General features: G+C 41.5%; 1 protein-coding gene and 1 long non-coding RNA gene across 2 annotated transcripts in view; one reads left to right on the forward strand and one right to left on the reverse strand.

Moving 5' to 3' along the window:
• Nucleotides 1–17,815, forward strand: part of LOC134563453 (uncharacterized) — a 468,018-nt gene that overhangs the window by 189,711 nt on the left and 260,492 nt on the right. The gene's annotated exons all lie outside the window — the stretch shown is intronic.
• LOC134563452 (glutamate receptor ionotropic, delta-2-like) overlaps nt 1–17,815 on the reverse strand; it is an 845,768-nt gene that overhangs the window by 135,807 nt on the left and 692,146 nt on the right. Inside the window, exon 13 of the mRNA XM_063421373.1 lies at nt 11,524–11,719. Within this exon, the coding sequence (XP_063277443.1) occupies nt 11,524–11,719 (196 nt within the window). The remainder of the gene's footprint in view (nt 1–11,523; nt 11,720–17,815) is intronic.

Here is a 17,815-nt window from a genome sequence, read left to right on the forward strand (position 1 = left end):
AGTGTCTTACAGTGGAGACTTCCTACAGATCTACTCACTGCAATTGCATTTCCTGGTACCTGGAACAGACATTTCATTTGTTTAGTAACAAGTTGCTGAACAGAAATTACCTAAAGCTATCAAAACTGTTTCATGAATGATTGGTATAGCAGCTCCAAAAACATGAGACAAGATCCCTCTGCTACCTCTTATGCTTCTCTCATGATTTTAGACTTGCAGCCTCACAAAGTCATGCTTTTAAGGCTGGAACACAGGGGATGTATAAAATGCACTCTCATTATTTCTATCTCTCTTTTCTGTTGCATATATCTTTTAAACAACCTGACATTCAATCCCATCATTTGCATTTGTTAATGCATCACAAAGTATCTGGGTAGTATTAAAATGTGTTAATACACAAAAATGATAGCTGGAAACATTTAAGCAAGAAAGCAAATACACTACCAAGTTCTGTGCCTGGAGCAAGAGTGTGCTCTCCTGCCTCCATCCATTGATCATGAGACAGAGCCTGCATTTCCCTTGTCTGTGTGTGATACATCCCCAGAGCAGCCCACCACACTAGGAGCCTGCAACTGGGCTTCAAAGTGACAGTCGGAGTTTGGTAACGCTTCATCTGATTGCAAATAGAAATGGTTGCTCAGATCAACAGTGAAACATTGTAAGCCCATGGAGATAACAAAGGGGATGTGCAACACTGTGGAAAGGTGAAGGCTGGAAAGAAGAAAGTAATTAAGAGAGTGGGGAAAAGTTGGAGTAGCTGTTATCCAAACAGAAGGAACAGAGGGTCAAAAAGCAGACAAATGAAAAAGTAAGAGGGAGGAAACAAAGTGAAGTAAGAATTCAGAAGGAAAAGAACAAGCAGAGGTTGCTGGAGTTGTGTGAGAGTCTGTGTAGTCCTCAGACACTCTCGGGAGGGTGGTGTTATTAATTTTCATGAACCTAGAAATGTTACAGAACCTCTGCAGGAAAAGCACTAAGTTAATGGAGATAAGATGGAGAAATAAGAGCTCACAGGACCAGAATAACAGATGTCTGATAACTTGTGTGTCCCCTGTAGCCAAACAAGAGTGCTCCAAATGCCAAATGACTCTTCTTTGTCAGGCATTTTGTAGAATTTTTCTTTCTTAAGATAACAAGAATGCAAAATGATGTAGCAATTTTTGACAGAAATTTTCCACTGATGCTTTTTTAAAAGGGATCTGGAACTAGATTTAGGCACAAAAGAAAATGTGTGACTGCTAAACTGCACAAATTCAAATCTTTTATCACCCTCCCATAGGAAAATGCCTGCAAAAAGTGACCTGAAGAAGTAAAAGAATAACTTCAAGTAGGGCATTTTGCTCATCCCAAGCTTTGCTTCCCTACAAGTTGCACAGACACGACCCATATCTGATGTGACCAGACTAGGAAAACATGCCTGGGAATTTGTGACTTCCATCAAGAGTCCCTCTGTTTTAATAAAAAAACAACGTACATGCTACTCAAAAATCTAAAGAAGGGAATATCCCTCCACAAGCTGCTCACACAGGAGGAGGTTCACTGCACTGAGGCACCTCAGCACAGCTTGCTCATCCCTCATCATACAGTTTTTGGTCATTTAAAGCTGTTGGTCATAACCTTTTTTGCTGAAGCAATGCCACAGATTGAAGAGCCTGGAAAGGTAGCATATAAAATTTTAGCAACAGCATTAGAGGTAGATTTATGAGTTGGAAAAAGTGACAAACATTTATTATCCAGCAAAAGTCTCCTTGCATTGCTTTTCCATTATATGTATCCAGCATGTTTTCACTGTAAGATGCCACACCAGAACCAATATCACTCTAGCAGCAGGGCCCAAATGACAACTGAGACCTCACAAAACTGACACCTCAGTATCTTTCTGCTCCAAAGAATCTGCATCCCTCAAACCCTTCCTGACACCTGCAGCAGATAAACTTTGGTTTTAATTGAGAGAGCAACATGCAGCAGAACTTCCATTTTGCTACAAATATATCTGTGAAGACATTTCCAGTCACGTACTTTAATAAATCCTGTGTGTTACTCAGATGGTTTGTAACAGCACCCAGGAGAGCTGTTTCTCTTTCAGACCTCTCCCATGCTAATGCACAGAAATAACAGCATGACTCTCTATGATGGTAAAGATGAGAGCAAACTTTATTCTTCTAAATTCTACTTTTATAGAGTAGTTCGGTACAAAGAACATGATTGGTTATTCAGCGTCTACACCCTTTAGTAAACGTTTCTTTCCAGTAAACATGTTGGAAAAACACCACCTGCAGATAGTTTCTCACTTCCCAAGGTTTGTTTGAATTCCTCCTTTAGATTTCTCAGGCTAATATGAGAAAGTTGCTCGCTTGCCTTTCACACAGACACTAGCAGAGCCTGAAGCCTAAATGCAGACCAATGTCAGGTCCACAATGCACAAACTAAGCTACTCATTTGTAGGGGTGGGTTCAACATCCTTTTGTATTTATACCATCCTTTCTAACAGGTCCCTCCCTAACAGAGGGTGACCAGCTCAGAAAAATTAGGCAACAAATAATACTAGCAAAATAATTCCTGTGAGCATTATCCTGACAGGCTCATGCTCAGCTTTTTACAACCACTGACTGAAAATTCAACCTTTTTTTAAAATTATTTCCTAATTGTCAGTTTTCTTACTCCCTGATACCTTCCAAATTTTTCAATCCCATAAAAATCCCAGCTTCAGGACAGAACTCAGAATTTCTACAATTAATCACCTGCCAGTGCAAATGAAAGCAGCATTCATGATGCTTAGTTATTCAGAAATTTAAAGTCTGCCATACATAATGCTTGGAATTATGTTATTTAGATGTGATAGGGCCATGGAAACAAACGAGGATACATATCAGTCTGGCAGCAATTCCCAAAGTGCTCAGCACCAGAAAAAGGCACCAAAAGATAGAAAGATACTTGGCACAGGAAGCCACAAGCAGTTACTCCACATGTGGTGGTCGAGGTACACTCACCATCAGTGTAGTGTTCCCACCTTCCCTACCTATCAAACACATCCAAAGTTCTCCAGAAATAACAAAAAACCCAACCAACAAACAACAAAACAAAAAACCAAACTCTTGTTATCTCAACAGCTGGAGACTGGGGGCTATTTCACACACAATTAGTCCTACTAACACACAAAAAAGTTCTACTTTTTGCACATGCCTGAGGATTATTTTAGACCAAAAGGCTGGCAGTGAACCCTGGGCCTGACAGTGGCATCTGCCCCTACTCTCCTTCAGATCTGTGATCCTGCCATCAGGGCAGGGATGCACTCTGGACGTTTTGCTCATGAGTCCATCTTAATTAGTTCAGTTCTACATAAGAAAAACATCAAGTGAAATCTGCACTCACAAAGGAATCAGTTTTCCTCTCTGGACTATTTTGCCCTATAAAAAGATGACTAGAGGGTTAGGCACAGGCTAAGGTGTGAAGTACTGAGCTTTGCATTTGGCCAGAAGGATGAAGGATGGGGCCCACTCCCTTATCCCATGCTCACTCCTCAAAGGGCTGTCATCTATCCTTTCCCCAGCTGAAAAGTCTGGACTCAGCTCTCTGCAAAATGCAGTTCTACAGTACTGAAGCAAAATTTGTTCCTCAGAGTATATTTTGCTGTTTCTTGTTTTTATTGCCATTTCTAGTCATGGGATACAATCTTAGTTTGGCAGGTACTGTACAAAATAGGCCACCAAGAAAAATAAGTTGCCATCTTAGGCCCTCCTGAACACTCTCCAGAGAAGAAAATTGCCTGTCTACAACAGGAAAGAAAGAAACTTGGACGCCTAAATTAGACACCTCAAGTTACATATGATGAGGGTATATTTATAGCCATTGACAGATCAAGGTGAAGCAAGCTTTCAAGAGAGAATTATCTTTGAACAGAAGATGGGATATATATGTGGGGAAAGTCCTAAATAACCGAGTTTTCAGGCAAACAAGCATCTAAAAACAAGCAGAAAACTTCAAGATTAGAAAACTGCGTCTGAGATTAATGCAATGATGTTGTTGTTAATCAGTGAGAACATTCAAAAGAAATATGTAGCTGGCACCATTGAATCTAGAGAAACTGAGAAATAACAAGGAGCAATTGTCCAATAAAATCTTATTTTCCCTGTATATTTTTTTTATATTGTATCAGATTATTAAGAACTTTTAGTTCCCATGCTCATCTTTTGAAGTTCGGCTGCAGCTCTCCTTTGAGGATGAAGGCTGAAAGGTCAGGCACAGAGAGGCTGTTTTTTGAGAAATACTAGTCATCTGATAATGGTGGTGTTCATTAATATAGTTCATTCTGAGGTACAGCAGTTCTTTGGTTTCCCCCACATCCCATCTATGCCAGTATTTAGATGATTATCATGTGTGTTCCCATCTCCCCTCTGATTTGGCAGCTATAAAATAAACAAAAGGCAGGGAAAGAGGATAAAGAAGCAACAAAACAGAGCTGCTCAGCTGATGGGTAGCAATCACAGCACACCAGAGACCTGGTTGTCAAGGTTTTTGTTGGTGTAATAACAAAGGGGAGCGTTAAGGAGTTTGAAGGAAAGACATGACTACTGTCTTGAGGGAAAACATACCTTACAGAAGGGTCCTTAGAGAAAGCATAAAGATACTTTGCTTGAAACAGGAGTTGCGCTGGAAGCTCACACAAATGATTTCCAGTTTAGAAATGAGAAAGCTGCAGGGACAGTCAGATTTCACCATGAAAGGCCTTGGAAGTCAAAGCAATTTTTTTTTTTTTTTTTACCCAGGAGCATTTTCAATTGAATGAAATGCAAAAATAATTCTTTATAGAGACCCAACAAAATAACAATGGAAACTACTGAAGTGACAGGCTGGAGGTTGTATGGGTAAATCAGAGATAGGGTATGGAAAGTAAATTGGCAAGACTTAACTAGACATGCCAGAAATAAAACGAAAATTTAAGATGATAAAGTCAGCTTCTGTAGACTTTCGGTCGAACTAAGTGGTTAGACATGAACAGACAGCAGAGGAAAACACAAATTTTATTTCAGATGAAAGAAGCTCAGCTCAGTTCAAGAGAAGGGAAACTTCAAGTTGTCTCTGTGGAGACAATTTGTTTGGACTTAAGAGACAGGGATAAGCTATAGATAGAAAAGACTATGGTTCTGGATGTAGGATGGCCCACAAAGATTTCAGAACAGCTCTGGAAAGTTCTCCAAAAAAAACTGAGAGATGAGAGAGAGAGAGCAAGCAAAGACATTCTACCTTCCTTCCACATGGGAGGTAGAATGGCACAGCACCACAGCAGGACAGCAGTCAGTGACATCTGAGGTTGTTAAATTGACTCAGGCGTAAGCAGACTAACCTTTGAACAGAAGTCAGGAGTAACTTGGGTGGCATTTCAGGGAGAGCAAAAAGGGTGAGGTACATTCAGTAGCGTGTAAGATGAAACAGGAGAAGATGAACTCAGATAAACCTTCCAGAAAACTTAGGAGACAAAGGAATACACCAATAGTTGGCTTGCTTAGTTGCTGCATGACCACATGTCCATGTAGATCCATTTCTTGATATGTAGGCTAACTCAAATTTTGACTTACCCATTCTTTTGAATAAAGCCCAACTCTGCAGAAAATAACTTTTACAGGTGTTCTACTCTTGATAAAACCTGTGAAAACTCTCTAGAAAGTCAAAGTTACATCAGACTTTATAATACACTCAGAAGTGTTGGTGAGGGAGAGCAAGCCTTTTGTTAAACGTATCTTGAATTCTGAGAAAATAAGGTGGTAGGAAAAGTTTTGCATTTAGTTTTTAAAGCTATGCACAGAATCTGCTTCATGCTCTGTTAACTGCCACAGACCAGTTATTGTACTTCCCAAACACACTGAGCTCCTGAGCTAACCCAGATAACTATTAGCCTTTTGATAATTCCTGAAAGTAATGCCACACTCTGTTTGGAGTGCTTTCTGGTCAGGATTCTAATTTTTATCACTGCTGTAAGTTTTTAAAAGGCACACATATGGCAGTAAAGATACACAGAATTATAGGAAAAAAAATAGCCAGACCATCCATGATAATACAAATTAAGGGCAGTCAGTGCCTTTGGTACTGCAAGACACCTGTCAGATCCAAATCATGGACTGTGCAGGAGGTAGTAATTACAAAATAGACAAACTGCACCTTCAGCTGTGGGACTGAACACATCAAGGTCTTAAGGGTACTTGTCAATCTTATTACTCATAGAACAGACACAGAACATCTCATCTGACCAAGAAGCATCAGCTCCAGAGGCAGAGGGGAATCAGGGAACCAGTGCCTGGGTTGATAACTGGCCTTCTAACCAAGAGCTGCACAGCACAGCTGATCTCCTGGTTGTGAATTGAGATATACTGGAAAACTGTCCTAGAATTTTTATATGCTCTCACTTCTTCTGTTTCCTATCCTTAGCCACTGCCAAACTGCTGAATCATGGTGCACATCCACTATCCCAAAAGTCTGTCTTGGTTCTCTTTTGTTTTCAGTGTCTTTTTATTGAGCTACTCCATGGTCAGAAATGTTCACAACAAAGATATGTGGACTACTATACATTAACTAGATTTTTTGTGGTGCAATCAGTGAATCTGCCACAAGAATGGCAATTCCAATGGCAAATCTGTAAGTATATCAAGATAATTAATTCAGAAGGTGTTGCCATGAGGTTTTTTCCTGGTTTGCCGAGCGTTCATGTTGAAGGAGAAACGTGCAGTTTCTCGCGCTCGTTAATGTAAACACTGGCCATGTTTTGCTGTCTTTCCTTGTTTACATATTTCTAGGTGGGAGGAGAAAGGTGATTGACAGTTGGCTTGACAAATGTGGATTGAGAGGTGGAATTCCATCCTCCATTCCACGGGCCTCATAGGAAAGGTATAAGAGTGGGTTTTTGTAAATAAAGTTGTCTTCCTGCCCTGCATGCTCTGAACCCAGAACTGTGTCCCGAGTCTCACTCTCTGGTCAGGCTCCGCGGTGATAAGAAGGGGTTTTGGCCCATCAAGATAAGTCTTCGTGATGTTGCTACTGCTGTAAACAAATTAAGCATATCCATGGTCAGTCATTAACAATTTTTTCTAGCACAGAATTGCAAATTGTTATTATCCCTTTCTTCCCTATACAAATAACCATAGCAGAGCTTTGCCATAATCTATTCATAAATACTTTTACTATTACAGTATCTTCAGGAGGGTAAAAGTGCCATTCACAGTGTCCAGGGAAAACCAACGGGCTCGCATGCTTCCAGTGGCATTGCAATTAGGGTCACAGGAAAATCCAAATCTCATGACCAAATTCCTTTTGATACTGTAAGCAAGTTGAAAAGGAAGTACTATGAGCCTACAAAGAGTTTCTCTTAATGCACCATCCAGAAGCATTATTTCACCTGACAATAATTCACAAATTTCCTAGCAGCTAAATATTTTGCAGATAGAGTTAAATAGACAGAAGAGGTTTCAAATGCATTCAGATTCTGCCTGGGAAAGGAATTTTCCACTCTGTACTACTGAGAGAAATGAAGACGCTGTAGGCTATGGTATCATGTTCAGAGGAACAAGGTGGTTAGGATAGGGCATTAGGCACTATTATACTCCAGGGGAGAAAGAGCAGACAGGGCCACAATAGAAGTGTTTCATTATATTTTAAATGGGAATTGTTCCAAGGATAGGAGAGCCTGTGGTGCTTGTAAAGGATTAAGCAGGGTAATGTGCTTTTTAAGAAGACATAAAGAGTTATGTAATGTGGTATCTTTAAGCCTAGATGTTTTTTCTTGGAGTCCTCAATGAATGTTTAAGCAGGCATGACTTGGGCCTCTGTAAATCCTCTCTGAATAAATAACTTCCACAAAACCAGAAATTCTTAGGACAGAATGAGATGCATATTTCAAAACCTATGCAAAAAAAGGAAAATCAATTTGAGACACATGAAACACTTACGAATAATAAAGAAAAAGAGAAGATAAACGTGAATATTCTCCAGATTAATCCAGGCTTATATAAAAATACAGCTACCTCCCCATCCATTTTGATTTGCCTGTGCAGGAAGGCAAACAACTGAGTGCTTCCCTACCTTAAATTCAGACCTTCAACAGCTTTTTGCTGCCTTTTGAGAAAAGAAGAGACAATAAGTGGAAGAAAATATCTAAAGTGCCTGTGCTTTTCAGGCTGTCTCCTGTTTGAGGCATTTAAAATTGATCTCTCTTCAGGGTGAATCTATCCAGCTGCTCTCTAGCCGGACCTGTGGTATTTATAGCTGTTCGCTATGGATGGAACAGGAGGACACACGGTGATAGGGATTGTAGAATTGCATTTTATTGAAATGGTATGCTCTGGCTCACCCCTGGAAAGTGTATGGTTTATCCCAAGTCTGTAACCTCCCCTGCAGTATTGTGTCTCTGTAACCCCACTGACCAGAGAATCAATCCGCGCCCATTTCGAAACTCCCTGTTAAGGGTGCAGAGGAAGCGGGCTCGCTTTTTTTGCCCCGGAGGCCTCTGGAGGCTCTGCTCCTCTCCCCTTCCCTCTCCCCTTCCCTCTCTTCCCTTCCCTCTCTCCCCCTCCTTCCCCCTCTCCCTCAGTGACCATGCTGCCTCCCTCCAAATAAATCCTCATCTCATCAGCACCTCACCAGCCATCAGAAGTCTCTTTGCTTGCCTGCATGCAAATACCAAAGAACATAGGGCTTGGGGGGCCTCCCGGGGAACCCTCCCCGGGGCCCCCCCCAAACCCACAATGCAACAATGTATGTGCCTGATTTATGACGGGAACAGGACCAATAAATATCAAAACCTGAAAACTTACAATGGCATGATCTTCCCATCTTATTTCTCTTGCCTGCCCTGCCCTCCTGCCAGGAAAAGCGGGTCAAAGCAGCAGAATGCCTGATTTAAAGTGTGACTGTGCAATCACTGTCATTTGGCTGTATTGTATTTGCACTCTCACAGGTGCCACTCCACACAAAGACACTAATACAGCAAGCAGGCAGTCCTGCTGAGTGAGAGGGGTGAGGCACTGTGTATCAGTGGTTGGCCCCTCTCCTCTTCCCCCTGTTTACATATACATTAGCATTAGACTGCTACTTTCCTCACAATAAAATAGTGCCAGCTCCACTGGAACTGTCAGAATAAAAGCAGGACAAAACTAAAGAACTTCTAGGATTTTACAGAAATATTTTGGGAAGCGTCTTCTGTGAAGAAAAGTTCCTTGCAACCATCATTTAACCTCTGGGGTGGTGCAGCAAGGGGTGCTGTTAAAGATGGGAGTGCCCACTGCATCCCTGCACACCTCTCTCCCATGGTGGTCCCTCCTATCCCAATCCCTTCATGGTCATTACTCAGCTGAGTGGAAGTCCCTTTCCCTATACCTGTTTGAAGCACTCCCTAAGTCTCTGCTGTCTCACTTGGCACTCCAAGAAGGTTTGCTGAGGTGATGCTCTCGCAGAGCCTGGACAAACTACTCTTCAGTCACACTTTAGTGCTGATGAATGGGGGAAACAAAATGAGGCGCAGAGGAAGACCAGTTGCTGTATCTTGCCCAGGGTTATAATCAAGTTAATAGCTCTGATGTGGCCAGTTAAATTCATTAAAGACCCTGAAGAGCATTATGAAGCATATAAATAGGCCAAGGGGACCCATGAATTCTTTCTGAAATATTTTCATTTTTGGAAATGTGTTACAGAGACTATAATCTCTGCCTTTTATCAGATATCTTTTAAAATATTAGTTTTCCTTGCCCAAGATTAGCTTTTAACATAACTTTCTTCATGCAGCTTTCTTCCCAACTAGGCCAACTACAACTTCCCAAAAGCTTCTAGTGAACAGCAGCTGGCAAATAATCTTTATCTGTGTCATTCCTTCCTGTAAATTGAAGGAAGGGGAGAAACCGCACCCACAGGTAAATGTGTATGTTCATTAGCATCAGGCCTAAGACCTCTGATTTTCTAAAACTGAAGGGTGGTTGGCTTGCTCACTTGACACAACTTAGTTTTTCGACATGATCATTTGCCTATTCCTAGGAAGCAAAAGCATGGGAAATTAAGAACTTGGATGTTTCTGGTTTTGTAGGTTTTAGGACAGCAACTGCCATGTTTCCAGGAATGAAAACTCAGTGACTGTAATCTGGAATTACTTGCCAGCAGGATATACTATTTGTTTGGTTTTTCAAGCTAAAAGCTGTTAGTGAGCACAGTTGTGTTTGATGTACTCTGGTTTTTTGATCCTTCTGAAACTCATTTTATAACTTGGGAAGGGAAACCAGAAGGAAGGAAGGTTCTTGGTTTTGGGGTTTTTTTATATATACAAAAGGCAAATCCCAGCTTTATCAGCCACTTACAAACTGAGCTAAAATATGTCCTCTCAAAAAAAGCAATTTCCTCTAGCCAATAAATCTTCAGACCTTTTTTTCTTGCTCTTTCAGCTTATGACTTTATCTAAAAGGGTTTCCAAAGTGCAGTTCCCCAGGACCTCTCCTGCCTCTTCTTTTATGCTGTTTAGTCCTTCAGAGGAGAAAATATGATCTTGGTTATCCAGAGATTGGATTGGGGATTTTAAAAAATCCAAATAATCATTGTTATTTTTTAGTTATTTTATTATCAAGAGCTCACCAGTGATTTAATCATTCTTCTTAGCATACTCTTTTCTCTTGTTACTACCCAGAGTGAGAACATCAGAAATGTCAGATTTTCCTGGCCAATGGATTTTGGTGGAGACAAAAAAGCAGAGTTCATCTGGATTTTTAGAAGTCTCTAAATCAAGATTATAAGAATGTGAACACACAATTCATGGATATTTTCTGTAAGAAATAGTCACATACTGAAGTTTAAAATAAAGTCAGCAAAATATGAAACTGATTTGAAGTCTGAATATAAAGATACAATGGTAGAGGAAAAGCTTGTATACAGTCACTCATTAACCTATATTGACTCTTATACTGAATTCTTTCATGGACTGGTGTTTCTATAAAAGCTGCAGCTGTCAGCCAGAATTTGGGAGGGAACTATTGCATTCACAAATGTGCCTACAAAGAGCTCTCAAAGTGTTTTTCCACTGCTAAGCCTACTACAGAAGGTGTTTGTGAGACTCTTTTTCAAGTCAAATCATCCATTCCTGCCTTCCTCTCTCAAAACAAACATGCCCCAGAGCTACAACAGAAACTCAGGATTTTCAGTGTCAGGAGACTACAAAAAAAAAAAAGATAAACAATGTCTTGTATTCTGGGGTTCTGAGTCCAGTGTTCCTATTCCCATTTTGCGCCCTTACAAATGCAGCCATCTCCTATAAAAACACCGGTAAATACTTTTTGGAGCAAACAGTCTAGGTACTTACATATTAAAATGCTATTCAATGCCACAAACCTGAGAAGTCCCAATCCCCCATGCCAGTGCAATGGGCTTTCAGGAGTTGGTCTCAGGCATGATCACTGCCTGGGTGCAAATCTACCCCTTTGAGCTAGAAGCAACAGCTAAGCAAACGTGGAGTAACACAGAGCATCTCCAGTGGGAAGCATAAAGGGAGCATGCCAGTACCTTCTGAATGCCTGATGCAGACTCAAGGACGTTGTTCTCGGAGCCGTTGCTCCTGTTGATCATGCGCCACATCTGGGAGTACATGCTGTCCCTCTCGAAGGGGTTCATCCCTTTCACCCGCACGTACTCGTACATGGCCGAGTCCTGGACAGTGCCGTACGGAATGTCCGTCTGCTTTGAGAGATCCTGGAGAGTCCTGAGTTGTGGGGGAAGAGAAAGAGACATGGGAGACTTTAATCCACATTTTCAAGAGGAAGCAGCTGCAGGCAAACAAAGGGCAACACAGAGGAAGACAGTTGTCATGACATTTTCTTCTGTTGTTTTTTTTTCTTTTTTTTTTCTTTTTTCTTAAAAGATAAAGCAAGACTGAAAATTTGTTTTTATTATTTAAGATACAAAGAAGAAAATTAAGAGAAAAGAAGGGGTGGAAAAAGTGAAAATGGATGAAAAAAGAATAAAAGAAAAGAGGATGCTGGGAAATGCCAAGCCCCTTTGAGCAGGGGCAAGGGAGAAGCAAGGAGGGTTGGAATCCTACAGAAGCTGGGTACCCACCTACAGTGCAAACACACACCCTGCTGTGGGGAGCTGGTGGCAGCACCAGAACTCATGAAATCCAGCCCAGAGCACCTGGGCTGAGCACCTCTGTGTGCTCCTGGCTTACACTGTGCAGGTGTCAAGGGTTTCTACTGGGCAGATGTTGATGCACCCATGAGCATATGTTTTTCCTAGCAACTACTGTGGGATGTGATCAGGAACAGAACAGAGCAGGCTCAAAACTTGAAAACAGAAGACAAAACTTTATTACATTACATAAGAACAGAAATAGGAAAAAAGGAAAAAAAAACCCCAACACCTTAAACACACACACACACACAAAAACCCCAAAAAAACCCCCCAAAAAACCCCAAAAAAACCAAAAACCAGAAATGAAAACTTCCCAGAGCATTTCTTCTCCTCCTCCCAATTTCCACCCCTCACACGTTACCTTCCATGGCACTAAAACCTTGGGTTTTAAATCAAACAATCACCACTCAAAAAACTAATCTTCAATTCAGCCAGGGAGAGAGGAGTCTTTCTCACACCACAGACTGCTCCTCAGCACCTGGCTGCCATGGTGACACTCTCTTCTCCATGTCCAGTGCTCTCACCACTGTCCATGGGCCAAAGCTGCATATAGGGCTCTTTTTAAGAATGCTTGCATGCCGGGCTCTCCCCATTTTTCCCCTGGGGCTGAGGGTTTCTTCTCTGAGGGCAGAGGGCACCACTACACCCTCTTCCTCTCTTCTCTGTTCGCTCCACTGCAGCAAGTCAAGCTGGCCATATCCACCCCAAAATGCAGTTTATGTTCAAAAGAGACTCAAGTTCAGTCTATGGCTAACATTATGCAAGAAAAGTCCAGCCCAAAAAGCTACTCTTCTTCATCCCTGCCCATCTGGGATTCTTTTCATCTTTTTTTATCATCTCAGTCCCAAGCTGTTTCTCTCTCTCTTCTGAAGCTACTAGCTATGAGAATCAATGTTTGGGAAAAGTTTCCTTCTGCCAAGAAAGGGTTAACAGTTTCTGGCTCCCGGCAGGGTGCAGGCTCAGGCACTCCCAGGGTCAGCAACTCTCACATGCAGCTGGGCATCTTCTCCCGGAGGGGGGTGGGGGGGGGAGACACACGGAAGGCACCTCCACAGTTTTCCACCCCTCCATCCTGGATGGGGCCAGCTCAGCTACAGTCCTGTCCATTCTCTTCCCCCCCCCCCCCCCCTCCGGGCCCCAGCTTACTTCAGCTTGGCCACGTTGTTCTCCTCAGCCCAGCCACATGGTTCCCCTCCCCCACTCAGCCTAAAGCTGAGCAAGGAGAGGAGATGTTTCCCTGCTGAAACTGGAACCCAAAAAGAGGAGGTCCGTCCGGGAGTCCCTGCTTTTAACCCCTTGTGTCCTCGGAGGCGTGTCCAACACCTCAGTGGACACTGAAAGTGCCAACATTCAAACCTGACCATTGATTGGTTTGCCCACAACTCCCTGAAAAATTCACCTCCCCCTCAAACCGAGACAGCAGGGCAGCTTGGTGGGGGTGTTCCTGCACTGAACTGTGCATCCATCTCATAGGTTACATCCTCTATTATTTTCAGCAATAAGAATATTTCTGATGTAGTTTCATGAACTGCTTTTTCATCATATTTTCATGTTATCACAGTTCATGTTATTTAGTCTAATAAATTTGTTCTGCTTTACATGTTATCTAGTCTTACCCTTCTCTATAAACCAAAATAAATGAACCATTTTAGAAGTTTCTAATGCATCCCAAATGGGGTTTGGTCAACCAAACTTGCTTTGAACTTAAAAACTATATATTAGTATATTAGAACCATTTAAAGTTTCCTTACCTCTTGGCCTTTATTTTCCTTTCCTGTAGAATTGCTCTCCCATACTTTTGATTCTTTAATGGCACTAATTAAAATTTCCAAGTAACTACTGCAATATGTCTACTGCTTAAAACCCATTACAGCTTCCCCAGCACAAATTAACTGTGTATAAACTGCACAAATCTAGTGGATGACACATAAGGACAATCAAGGAGATCAATGCTGTCTTAAAGAAAGCAATAGCAAATTGTAAAAGCTTATTGCAGACACAGAAAATGCAAACAGCAACGTAGGAAAGTCATCAAATTCTAAGCTGTTTTTCTAAAAAATGTAAATATGAAGGCTAGTGAAAATGGCTCTATGGGGTGGGGGTTCGAAAAATGTGGGGATGGCATTGAAGAAAACATAATGACATCTCACAGGATATGTATGCCATGAACAAAAAAAAAAGCAGGAAAAGAAGAAAACAATACAGATCAGTGGCAACGGTTTAGATGTTAGGTAAGTAAAAAAGAAATCATTTGAAATTTAGACATATGGGCTTAGAAAAACATTGACCAGGAGATAAATTCTAGTCAGATAACATAGTAATTATAAGGAAAAGATAAATGTAATTGTGAGGAATAAATAACCTATGGTATTAAAAACCCTCAAAGTGAGGGTTAGATGCCACATGTAACATTTCCTGAAACCAAGTGTATTTGTCTTCTACCAGAGGACCAAGACATGCCCTGTTCTTTGAGGAAAAATATGAGACCCTGGTAGACTAAGGCATCAGGACAATAAGTACTGTGGTTAGTTTGCAACTGAAGAGTAAAAAAAAAAAAAAAAAAAAAAAAAAAAATCAAGTCCAGATAAACACATATGAGTTCTGAAAGATTAAATACAAAATGGCTGAGCTGTCAGCAAAAATGTGAAACCTCCTTACAGCCAGTGAGCAAAAGGAAAGCAGTAAATATTTTAAAAAGTGGCAGTCTATTGGCGATTGATGAGAGACGGAAAGACTGATTCGGTGATCAGAATTCCATTTTACTCAGGTTTCCCAAAAGCTTATATACTATTTCAGACAGGTTAATAATTTCTAGTACAATAATCAGGTTAAAAATCACACACAGAAAACTCATGCATTTTACAACAATTCTTTGCTTGCAGAGGTTGATTGAATCTTCTCTCTTCCCGTAAGCAGGTGTAATCCCATCTCCTGTAATTTTCACAGTTCTGTTTGTTCCTGCCATGGCATCTTGGTTATCAAACTAGCTATGCTAATCAAGTCTGTTTGACTCTCTGTCTTGTGTATTCCCAGAGCAGTCAGGGGAATTACAAAAGTAAGCTACTTAGGTCATGTGCTTAAGTTTTATAAACATAATGAAATAAGGATTAATACTATTTTAAAGGTCAGTCCTGAAGTCTAGACACAGCCACCATGTAGGTTTCTCAAGGGAAAGCAAGTCAGTCATCTATTACACTTCTAAATTGCTGAAAAAACCCCCAAGAATTTAAAAAAGAACTTCCTCTCACCAAACAACATACAGATGGTGGAAGCATGAACGATCTTCAAAGGCGGAGTTTAGAAACATTTCCAAGCAACTCTGGGTAGCATTAGAAATATTCAGTCAGAGTGATGCTCTCGAGGGATTTCAATGGTAACAAGAACAGCTTTTGCAGAACTGAAAGGCTGAACAAGAAGAGTGTGACCCTGTGGATGGGGACAGCAATCACAGCTATTGCTGAGGTGCTCAATGCCTGCATTCCTCACTCTTCCTCACCAAGGTCTCCCAAGCCTTTGTGACTACAGGCAGAGTTCAAGAAGTCAATGAACAATGAGCAGTAAGTGGTCAGCTAAATCCCAGACAGACAAGGCAGGGATTAATTGGGATCACTACATCTGTAGAAGTCAGAGTGTGCTCAGAAAGCTGGCCCATGTCCTTGCAAGGCCACCTGCTTTAATTTTTGCAGGGTGAAGGAGGCTAAGGGAGAGCCCTTGCTACAAGAGAAAGAAAATATCCAGACTATATTGAAAAAGCGAAAAAAGATGATTCATGGAATTACTGCTGGTTGTCCAACCTCATGGAGTGAGTCCCCTCAGCACACTTCTGAGCACATGAAGGAGATGTAGAGGAGAGTTTTCTGCAAGAACAACGGCATGTGAACGTGAGCAATCCAACTCCAGCCTACGTGAAAGATTCAATGTATTTGGAGATGTGAACAATCTAAGCTTCCATGAGAAATCAGCATACTTGGAGGAGTAAGCAGTTGAACCAAGAACTTGAAAGGCCATGAGAAAGGAAGAAGCAATGAGAAAACAACTCCCAGATGCAGAACTGGATAAAAAGTAGCATATAGAAATTTGCAAAATCACTGTGTGAGCAGTAAATGTTAAACCAATCACTGCAAGCAGAGAGGCACATGCTTTTAGGGCTTGACCAATTGTAGAGCAGCATGTAACGCGTGATTAATACCTTAAAGAAGTATAAAGATGAATAGAACTAGGCAATAAATGGCTTCACTTGATCATATTGATCATGGCGTGATGTCCCATTCTTGATCTCCTGCAATAAGGAGAAGCAGCTGACTGGCAGCACCCAACACTGACTTATCAAAAGTAGGTCATCTCGACCAATTTGGTTGCCTTCTACACTAAAATTACTTCATTTATGGACAAGACTAGAGATACTGACATAGTTTACCTTAACTTTGGCAAGGCAGCCTGCCTATCTGCCTCCCACAATATTCTTGTATCCCAAGGAGGTCACAGGGTAAAGCTGTGTGGGAAAGCAGATGTGATAAATTCCCTATTGGATTGTCATGCTCACGGTGTATCTCACCTGCGGGCTGCTAACAGGTACCCCAGAGGTCTAACCTGGGACATTTCTTTACTGATGACTTGGGGGAGGTAAGCAAGCACCCTCCAGCCAAGTTTGCAGATGACATGATATGGAGGGACCGGCCACCTGCTCAAGGACAGGCTGAAGTTCAGATGGGCCTAGAAAGGCTGGAGGAATGGGCAGTGAAATTCAGCAAGGACAAAGTTCTGTACCTGGGGATGAATAAAACCCTCTAACAACCAGGCTGAGCACAGCTCGGCAGAAAGGCACCCTGCTAGGCAGCAGTGGGCCTTGCTGAGAGCTTCTTATTTTACCATTAGGCAAATTGTTGTGCAAAGTGCTGACAGTCTATCTGTCAAAAGCATCACTGATGAAAGGCACTAGATAAATATAGCATACTGTATTCATCCATTCTGTTACTGCTGCTGGCACCAGTACATTCCTGTAATCAACTGGCAGCACCCAGCAGTGCAGTGAGCTGTCACAAGATGCATACTGCAATGTCCTGTAATTATTTGTCATACCAGAAAAGTGTACAAAAAGTATTTATTCAGTCTCCAATTTCTAGTGACAACACAGTAAAATTGCAACCATTACTTTACAAGACTCTGTATAGCCATATAATTTCTAATATAACAAGCCAAAAAGCACTTTTTGGATATGTTCTAGCTAAGCAGGATACAATTGACAGGTGTAGCTGCTGCCACAAATCAGTAAAACAAAAAGAGCTCCTGTGTATATCTTGTGGTAATAAAAGCAACTTTGTTATTTTCAGAAGGGCAAACCAGCACAAGATATGAGCTATTAGTCTTGAAGTGTACTACAGTCAGGTACGGGAAGCAAACAGGCTGAGAAGCAAGTGTGCTATCACACACAGAGGCACCACCAGCAGGGAAATAACAAGGGGAAGAATTATGTCAATGCCTTCAGGAAGGCATGTTGTAGTTGCCATGTCTGGCATTGACAAGAGTCTGCAGTGCCTCACTCTTAGATGTGCTATCCTAAAATGCAGGATGCCTCTCAGCTGCCCTACTTGCACCTTTTCACAGTCGCAGGTGAGGTTCCATGCTGAGAAAATGATGACAAGAGGACAAAAGCAAGACAAATGTAAGT

The sequence above is a fragment of the Prinia subflava genome, chromosome W (genome assembly GCF_021018805.1).
Source record: "Prinia subflava isolate CZ2003 ecotype Zambia chromosome W, Cam_Psub_1.2, whole genome shotgun sequence".
Taxonomy (NCBI): Eukaryota; Metazoa; Chordata; class Aves; order Passeriformes; family Cisticolidae; genus Prinia; species Prinia subflava.